Source organism: Montipora capricornis, chromosome 6 (assembly GCF_036669925.1).
Source record: "Montipora capricornis isolate CH-2021 chromosome 6, ASM3666992v2, whole genome shotgun sequence".
Classification (NCBI taxonomy): domain Eukaryota; kingdom Metazoa; phylum Cnidaria; class Anthozoa; order Scleractinia; family Acroporidae; genus Montipora; species Montipora capricornis.
The window spans coordinates 432501-442500 of NC_090888.1; the positions used below are offsets into that span (position 1 = coordinate 432501).

Below are 10000 nucleotides of genomic sequence, written 5' to 3' on the forward strand. Positions count from 1 at the left end.
GGGGGGGCACAAAAAAAAAATGGCTTGAAAGGGGGGGCCAGCCGAAAAAAAATGAAGGAAAAGGGGGGGTTGGACGAAAAAATTAGATTAAAAATAGGATAAGAGATTTTACAAATTGAGGAAAAAATTGACCTCTTTTATTTATAACAAATATACTAAAACATTTCCAGGGTATTCAAGAAAACTTCTCAACAGCTTTTTATATATTTTATAATAACAGTGAACGTACCATAATAACAGTCTTGAGTAGTAACAACTTTCTTTTCATTCATAAAAATGTTGTTGTCAAGCGCATATTAAACAAAGACCAATAATTTGAGTCCTGTAATTGAAACTGACCTCGTTACCAAGGCTTTTTCTGAGAAATTTCTGAAGTTTTCTTGTGGAGTAAAGGTAGGACAAGTTTGTTCTTTTTGTTGTGAATGGACTGGACCACCTATAGGGAGATGCCCCAATCCATTTCCTGATCATGCCTGCCTTCCAAAGTACCACTACCTTCCTTATCAGCAGACCCCAAATGAGGTGCGTGATCCAGACGATTGGCAACCAAGAGTCCAGTTGAAAGAGGCGCATTCCAGTGGTAGCGTAGTTTTGTCAGACTCAGAGAGCGTAGCTAGATTTGGAGACAAATTCATTGTGCAACCAAAGTTTGTGGTTGACTATCTCCAGCATCTTGAGGTCATGGAGTTCAAAAAAAAGAAGAGACTGGAGGAAAGAGCAAGGGAAAGTAGGGAGGCAAGAGAAAAGTCCTATGAAGGTTATCATTGGGCTAATTTGTGTGAAGATGCCACCAAGCTAAAAAAGCTCCGTGTGCCAGAATTGAACAAATACTTAAAACATCATGGGCTATTAAAACAGCATCAGAAGAGCAAGAAGAATGACAAAGTGAAGACAATTATGGGACACTTCTTGCGAATGAATACTCTCAGAACTGGACAAGCCGAAGTGGGAGGCAGGAATGAATCAGGTCAACTAAACAGCAGTGATGAAAGCAGTGAGAGAGAGGAAACTGATGATGACTACAAGAGTGATGCCCCTGACTCTGAAGACGACTCAAATGATGTCGTTCTTGCTTTTATCGCCTCAGATGAGGAATACGCAGACCAGCGGCCAGCTACAACACGCTCAGGACGAGCTGTAACAAGAAGAGCATAAATTGACTTTTCATTCTTTTGAGTGATTTGTTAAAAGCAGCCTTCTAGCTTTCAGGTTTCTTTCAATAAATTATGTGAAGTGTAACAAAACGAAATTTTAATGATGCAGTAACTTTTAACACCATATGTATTTTTTATTCAGGGGTGGGGGGGGGGCCTTCCAAAAAATTACTCTGATGAGGGGGGGGGGGGGGGGGCAGGAGAAAAAAATCGGAAATTGGGGGGGGGGGTCATACAATTTTCAAATTACACTCCTCCAAATTCCACCAGCTCCCCCTACCCCATAAAAAATGAACGGTCCCTTTCTGGTCTTTTCTCAGCTGTTCCTAAAGAAAAAATGGTTCCCTTTTTAGCTGTTATTCCCTTTCCTGTTGGATCGCGCTTATAACCTTAATAATATGCATGTCATAGTAATGCGTGCAATGACGGAGTAACTACAATGATAATCGAAAACATTTTACGAATAGCGATTTATGGACGCGTTGGGTCAAATTCAAACACGCACAACACCTCTTTTGCTGGTTCTGATTGGTTAGTTCCGTTGTTATTATATCGGCCTTTGTTGAATGAGACAAACGAGCGCGCTCTTCTTAATGCATTCAGTTCCAATGGTTAAGAAAAATGAGCAAAGCAAACAAATTTGAGTGGTCTAATATCGATGGCGCATTGCCTAAACCAAAACGGTTTGACCTAGAAAAAGACGATGCCAACAGTTTGTACCATTGCCCGATCCAACTGTGCGAACATGAAGGATTTCAAAGCAATCGCGGGTGTAGGAAACACGTCAACAACAAGCATAAAGCATAGTTGGTTCTTATATTTCGACAAAAAACCTCGCGTAGACTTACAGCTTGCGGCAAGCTCTTTAAAAGTGCCAACAAAATCGTCCGCCTCAAGTACAAATGAGAATGATGTATCGTCTACGCGTTCAAAACCCGGCGCTAGATCAATGCCTTCCTTCTCAACTTCCAGTCAAATAGGCAAGCAATTTGCGACTTGGCTTTCTGGAAGTGGTGGCGGTTACAAGAAAGAAAGTCCCGCTCAGCAAATTGTCAACAGATGCTTGAAATTTCTCAAGTTTTGCTGCGAAAAGGAGGAGGAAATAAATTTCGAAGTAATGTATTTTAGCCTGTGTTCTCCAACCCTGTTGTTTAAGTTTATTGACTATTTACACGAGGAGTGCAAGCTCGGAAATGGCGGCAGATTGGGTTACATAGATGCCATTTCGGAGTTGATCGACTTTAGACGGTGCATCGGATGGATTTCTTAGAAAATTATGTGCCACGGAATTGTACATCAAGAGAGCGCGCAAGACAGTGGCAAAGATGATGAGATTGCAATGGACGCAAGATCTGCTAAAATATGATGATTACATTGATGTTTAGATAATATTGGCAAATTTTGACTCCTTAGTTTAGTATGTCATGTAGTTAAAAATTAATTTATTCAATTTAAACTACTTTTTTCATGTTTATTTTTGTTATACTGTACAAGTTTTAAGCTGTTCTCCACTGCACTAACTGTATTCTAAAACTAATTTATTTTATTTATTTATTTTTATGTGAATGTGTAGTTATGTATTTGTAACCATTTTTATCTGGAATATTTATTGTAAGCAAAGCTCCCCTCGACTAGCTATTGCTAACTGCGAGCATTGCATAGTTTTGTGATATTTTATGCAAAATACATAATAAAAACTGAACTGAAACTGAACTGAAAACTGAAACATTAGGGGCCAGGGGTCATTGGGCCACCATGGAAGAACTTTTGGAAGTCGTGTCGTTTCACTTGCCTCGCCACGAACAAAACCGTAAAAACGTGCCAAAATGACCCCGTGCAAGTGAATCCCTCGGACCTGACATTTGCAACAAAATTTCTGGCCACCTATTTGTTCATCAAAGTGAAAGGATCGCGTCCCATGACTTATCAGTATCTCACAGTTGACATGGTAAAGGCAGCAAAGGAAAATGGGGGTTTCATCGATCAGAAAACCTTTAAAACGGCTGGAAAGTACGGATTTGACTCTGTGATTCTGACAGATACGAGCATGCAAATACTCGACGGCTACATTACTTTCGTGAGGCCTTTGCTCAAACCCCACTGCAATTTTAGTCACCAAAAGCGGAAGCCAACACAGCAAATCGGGCAACGAATGAGCAAATTGGTCTTTGACGCTATTGGCAAATACATTCACCCCACGCGTTATCGCCAAATCGGCGAGACGCAAAGTCTTGACGCGCTTAACGACAAAGAGCACCGACTTTTGTGTGAAGACCAAAAACATAGCTCTGTCGTTGCCAGAGTAAACTATCAGAAGCGGAGATCCCGCGAAGTTGCTGTAAAGGCCCACGAATGTCTTCAAAAATTACAGGGCACCAAAGGCTCAGAGGTGGATATGGAAGTGAACACTAACTAGATTTGGCAGCTCAAGTTCCATAGCCACTTTTGAGCCAGCCATTGAATGCCCACGATCAGAAAACGCACGGCCCAAAATCGATACCTCGCCCCACTCAAACCGCTTACTAAGTCAGGGCCATCAACGTCGACCGTTGAGATTTACAACAGATGAAGACGATTTTCTATAGAGGGGAATTGATAAGCACGGGTTTGGACAGTGGACGGCTATTTTGAGAGATCCAGATTTTCGTTTTCAGAAAGGCAGGCTGGCCGATTCTTTAAAAAAGAGGGCTGAACTGAGGCTTAAGGCCAACGAGTAGCAGCACATCGATGAATGGATCAAACGATTTCTTCCCCCTCCAAAAGAAAAATAAATTAAAAAAAAAAAAAAAGAATAAGGCTAGTCTTTGCACTTCATTTTATTTTACAATCCATTTAAATAACATTCTAGTCTCTCGAATTCAAGCATCTCAGTAAACAACACTGCTGCAACGCGCGAATTGTGTACGACGTCCTGGTTTGGTCTCATTCATTTTTGACTGCGATAGTAGTTGAAGATTGTGTTTTTGGAAAATTACTGCATCCACATCAGTTTATTTCGAAATAAAAAATAACACTAAGCAAGACAAAAAGCATGTTTCAAATGGTAAAATTTTGACAAACAAACCGTGAAGAGCCCTATCGCAAGCATCTCTGTTCCTATACACGTTGTTCCACGCATTTTCGAAACCCTCCTCCTGGACATCACAAACACATTTTGCACTTATGACACTACATTTTCCTAAAAACACCGGACTTAGGTAGCATAAAGCTGTACTTCTGATGGTCTTGCTATTGAGCTGTCTACATGGGTAACGGGCCCTCTGCATCTTCAAAGATGACTGTGTGCCTTGAAAAACGCATTCAGATTTTATAGACAGCAGACTTGTGAAATCTCGTGAATAATGCAAGGCTATAATTAAAGGTAAAACCAAAAAAAAAAAAAAACAAAAAAAAAGAAGGAATTCAATGCTGACAAAAGTGACGTTTCGATAGCAAACTGTGACATAGCATCAGTTCCCAAATGCCATTCTGTGATTCTTTAAACGATTGTTCTTGCTAGTATTCACGGTAGATCATCAACCGTAATTTTAATCGAACAATAAACTCCATCACCTAGCCACGATAACGATGTAAACGTTCTCCTTCATGAAAAAATGTTCTCGCTAGTATTCAGAATGATCAGCAGATCATCGGTCAACTAGCCTACTGCAATCAACGGCTATTTTAATCGAACAATAAACTCCATCACTAAGCCACAATAACGATGTAAAAGTTCTCCTTCGTTAAGAAAATGTTCTCTTGCTAGTATTCAAAACCATCAGAAGATCGTCAGTCAACCAACCTACTGCAATCAACAGCTATTTTGATCGAACAATAAACTTGATTACTAAGCCACAATAACGATACAGAAGTTTGAGAGGAATTTGAGAAATGGTTTTTCCGAACTAGTGTGAGGTCGCATTTACCAATTTACGAACGCAGTATCAACTTGCAGTGGGATACTTTTGTCAAGAAACAAACAAAACGGATTGATACAAAACAAAAGGGGTTTCATTAAAAAGAAAGGGATGCTTACAAATGATGACCCCACTCCTAAAAAAGCAAAACCGTTGTTCTTTTTGGGGGCGAGTTTCACACAGAATGTCACTAAACTGACTAAACTGCTCACAAACAGACTGAGAGGGGCAAGTGGGAAAATGAAAAAAACAAACAAAAAAAAAAAACAACAAAAACAAGAACACGAACAAGAACGGAAAAAGCTGAGAATCTCTGCAAAATCCGCGCAATCCAGCCTTTCCACCATGATTAGGAAAAAAGCTAGAGGAATACTTCCAGTGCTGCTAGACAGTCGCATGAAGGATTTTCCTAATGATAGCGGAAACAACGGATTTCGCGGATTTCGCGGAAATTTCAACATATATATAAATATAATAATAATAATAATAATAATTATTATTATTATTATTATTATTATCATTAAATTATATGTTGGAATTTCCGTGAAATCCGCGAAATCCGCTGTTTTCGCTATCATTTGGAAAATCCTTCAATCCAGCAGCACTGGAAGTATTCCCCAAGGTTTTTCCTAATCATGGTGGAAAGGCGGATTGCTCGGATTTTGCGGAAACTTGCAGTTTTTGCCGTTCTTGTTCTTGTTTTGTTTTTCTTTTCTTTTTTTCGTTTTTATTCCTCTAGCGCCTCTCAGTCTGTTTATAAACAGTTTAGTCAGTTTAGTTATGCTCTGTTTAAACTTTCCTCCAAAAAGAACAACGCTTTTGCATTTGTAGGAGTGGGGTCATCAGTTTTTTCTTCAAAATTGAAGAAAATCGTTTCACATAGAGAGCAAACTGTCTTGTGACAGAAAGTCCTAGGTGTATTGTTCTTAACAATTCAACGCGTGTAAAGGGAACCAAGAAACAAGGGAAACGATCTATCTATCTATCGATATAGATACAATGATACTTCCTGATGAGGTGTTAGTTTTTCGTCTTTGAACTAAACTGCGAAAGGGGTGGCGCTGCGGTGAGAACACTAGTTGTAGCTTTCCATCAATGGGGCCCGCGTTCCAAGACTCGGCGTCATATATGGGTTGAATTTGTTGGTTCAAGAGGCTTTTCTCTGGGTAAGACGGTTTTCCTTTGTCTTCAAAAACCAACAATTTGCTTGATTTATAGTCCTCCAGTGGTAAAAGACTAGACACTTAAAAAAAGTTCCTTTTTTTTACTTTCCTTGTTTCTTTTACATCAATTACTACAGTAGGTGAATAGAAGCTTACTGACAAACAACTAATTCGGTAACGAAAAGAATGATGTGGGTAACGAGGATGAGTTGTTTACATTCAAATTAAAAGAAAAAAAAGGATGGTTGCTTTTCTCTAAGCAGGATTGGTTACTAGGCTAGGATTGTAACGTGGTTGTTCGAAATTGCTCAGTATACGCCCCTATGCCCCCACGTTTATCATTTTGTCCGACAGGTACAAAGATTTTTCGAATGATGCTGTTTTATGTGGTGCTAGCAAATTGCTAGTGAATGTTAGGTTCTCTCAACTCAAAAGATTTTATTTTTTAAAAGATACTAATTTCTTGTACACCGTTCGGTGTGACACCGTATAGGTGTAAATGCAGCTGGCAAAGGTGTGATAACGTGACAAAAGGTACGGACAATTGTTCGCTTTTTCGGCAATCTCACGCATAAGACCGTTAAACATAACTTTTAAAAATAATTGGATGAAGATAGCCGGAATAGGTGCATTAACAGATATGGTATTAATATGATAGGGAAGGTTAAAGGAACAACAGGTGAGTAAAATAAATCTGGTCCAAGGCGGATGAGACAATGCCTGACCTAAAGATTTGTTAGTTTCTTCTTGAATAGGGAACAGTCTGTTTTAGTCCTGCACAAATAAAATCCGTGAAACAAAAACAAAACAGTCAACGATATATCAGGCAGGGTGAAAGGTTTGACTGGCAAAATGTCCTTAAGGCCGTCTGAGTCAACTGCTTGCCAAATGTTTTTTCCGCATTTGAATACCTTTTTGTCCAAGGAGATAAGTGGTGTTTATAATAGGCATCCAGGTGATTCACGACAAATATAGCACTACAGTGTATAAAACAATCGTTCAGTGTCCTTTGCTGGATCACAATTGGAGATCATTGCTTCATGATGAATCTCTGCGTGGGAATTTTGCTATTGATGTTTGGAGTTTCGACTTCTCAAGGTAGGAAGGGTAAATTCGCTAAAACTGGAGACATTTACTGGAACTGATGAGAGCCTCTATAATAGAATTGAAACCTATAACGTTATGTATGCATGAATGCGATCAAGAAGAACAAAATTTCCCCTATTACTAGCTCTGTGCCCGTGGACACTTTTCCCCGAAAATTATCTGAAGAGAAGTGTTTATCATCAGTTACAATTACAATTACCATTAATTTAGTTATACATGAAACAAGAAATATAAGTGACAGAAACCGACGTTTCGGTACATCTTGCGCCATTATCAAGGTTACAAAGATAAAATGCGGTTTGTGAAAAGGCTAAGTTGAAACGAATTTGCATAAAAGAGTGCCAAGCTAATTACATGAATACTTTAGCACGAAGGGAATCCGACTGTACATTCAATGCTGGTTTAAGATATTGAATACACAGCATTTCATTAACAAGGCAGTCAAATTTGTTCGTGCATTTCTTGATTACATTGAAGCGTGCTAAGAAATTGTTCGGAACAGCAGTGTTATGTTCTTTGCAATAATGCCTATTTCTTAGCACGCTTCAATGTAATCAAGAAATGCACGAACAAATTTGACTGCCTTGTTAATGAAATGCTGTGTATTCAATATCTTAAACCAGCATTGAATGTACAGTCGGATTCCCTTCGTGCTAAAGTATTCATGTAATTAGCTTGGCACTCTTTTATGCAAATTCGTTTCAACTTAGCCTTTTCACAAACCGCATTTTATCTTTGTAACCTTGATAATGGCGCAAGATGCACCGAAACGTCGGTTTCTGTCACTTATATTTCTTGTTTCATGTATTTCTAAATCGTTTCTTATAAGATTAATTTAGTTGTATTAAATCATGTTTTTCCTAGTTTTTAGCTCCTTTCGATTAATCGTAAACCCTGCACATTCATTGTATGCGGGTACATATCCTGCATTGTTGATATACTGCTTCTGTAATCGACCGTACGCTTTTCACCGTTATTTTTTTTTCCAAGAAAAAAAACCGAAAGCAGTGTAATTTCTTATGATAACGGAACTTATCAGGTAAATGATTGTTTAGAGCACTTGACCATTCCAAATGCTGCCAGCACCACGACAATCTTTGTTCAAAGTCACTCGCGTTTCCAATGACAATTAAAAAAAAACGCTAAGACTGAGTTTTTCAGCAAGTAGTGTAGCGTTCCTTCCGGAGTAACAAACAATCCTTAATTTTGTTTCTACGTTTCATCACAAGGGTGTGGTGTAACAACATTTTTGTCTAGGGTGGTGAACGGTGAGAATGCTTCCCCACATGCCTGGCCCTGGCAAATTTCTCTTCGGGTCAGAGGCGGGCACATTTGTGGAGGATCACTGATCAGGAATGACTGGGTGGTCACTGCAGCACATTGTGTTGATAGAATGCCGAACCCGAATAGCTACACTGTTGTTGTGGGTAAGTTGGAAATATTTATTTGTTTTATTTTTGTTTCCAGTTGATCCAAAAGTTAACAGTGGGCTGTTCCCTAAATCAATAAATTTTGATATATTTTTTTGACTGTTGCAGGCCGAATTAGTGTCTTGCGCTACATAGTTTGAAAATCTCCAAGCACCTTTTTTTTCCAATTTTGTTTTCCGTGCTCACCTTAATTGAACATGGTCAAAACCTAACCCGACCTTTTAACTTATCAATTCCACTTACATGCACGAGTTTATTAATTATTCGAAATTGTCTTAAGCCATTCCCTTTTTTTTTCTCCGTTTAGGGTCGTCAGACCGACCCAAATTTTGATACCCATATTGATTTTGGGTTGACGCCTTGTTGTTTTCCTGGCTCCACAGCTATGATGCTGGGGTACCAGGCCTCCGATTCCGAGAATGCTTATGATTTATTTTTAGGTTTTTTTTTTTTTTTTCAATCCGACCGACCGACCGACCGACCGACCGACCCAAGATCAGGAAACGCATTCGACGGCAAACTAAAAAAAAAAAAAAAAAGAATGGCCTTAACAAATTTTGAGCTTTCGCTTTTGTTCAGCAAAAAACACTAGACTGAATGGGGAAAAGCCGTTATAATTCTGTTTAAATTATTATTTGTTATCTTTAATTCAAACGTAATTTTCCTAGGCATTCAACCAAAACACTCGTCTACGTTTCAGGGGCACATCGTCGAAATGGAAGGACGCAAGTTCAGCAAACTTTAAGAGTAAAAAAGCTCTTTAAGCACGAACAGTTTAGCAGGAGAAATCTGAGAAATGATGTTGCACTTCTGCAACTTGAGAGGTCCATAACGCTAAGCTCAAAAATAAATACCGTGTGCCTGCCAAAAGAAAATAGCAGGGTCTCCCCTGGAACACAATGCTTTATAACCGGTGGGTAAATTCTTTGTCTCTGCATTTGTTTTATCGATGTAAAATATACACCAATATTGGCAAATTCATTATTAATATAGGATAACTGGATCCACTGGGTCCTCAAACGTTTCGAATTTTTTAAAAGATTATAAAGATAATGGGTAGACAAGCTTCTTGTTTCCATATAGGTGGGCATTTTTGTTTTTCCTTGCAATCGAATCTGTAACGTGTGGTGATGTGTGGTGGAGTTTGCGACACCTGCAAAGAAACTGCCGCACAATATCAGGTAAAAAGGATGAATACAAAGATAAACCATAGGGCTACCCCAGCTTAGAGTCTGAACATTTTCAATTAC

At 38.9% G+C, this 10000-nt stretch overlaps 1 protein-coding gene across 3 annotated transcripts in view; it reads left to right on the forward strand.

Moving 5' to 3' along the window:
* The first annotated feature begins 7186 nt into the window (after positions 1–7186).
* LOC138051112 (chymotrypsinogen A-like) overlaps positions 7187–10000 on the forward strand; it is a 20618-nt gene continuing 17804 nt past the window's right edge. For all 3 annotated transcript variants that reach the window (XR_011132730.1, XR_011132731.1, XM_068897257.1), the window contains exons 1-3: positions 7187–7311; positions 8550–8747; positions 9451–9663. Coding sequence is in view for 1 of the 3 variants with exons in the window: in XM_068897257.1 (XP_068753358.1) it covers positions 7254–7311; positions 8550–8747; positions 9451–9663 (469 nt within the window). In the remaining 2 variants the exon portion in view is untranslated. The remainder of the gene's footprint in view (positions 7312–8549; positions 8748–9450; positions 9664–10000) is intronic.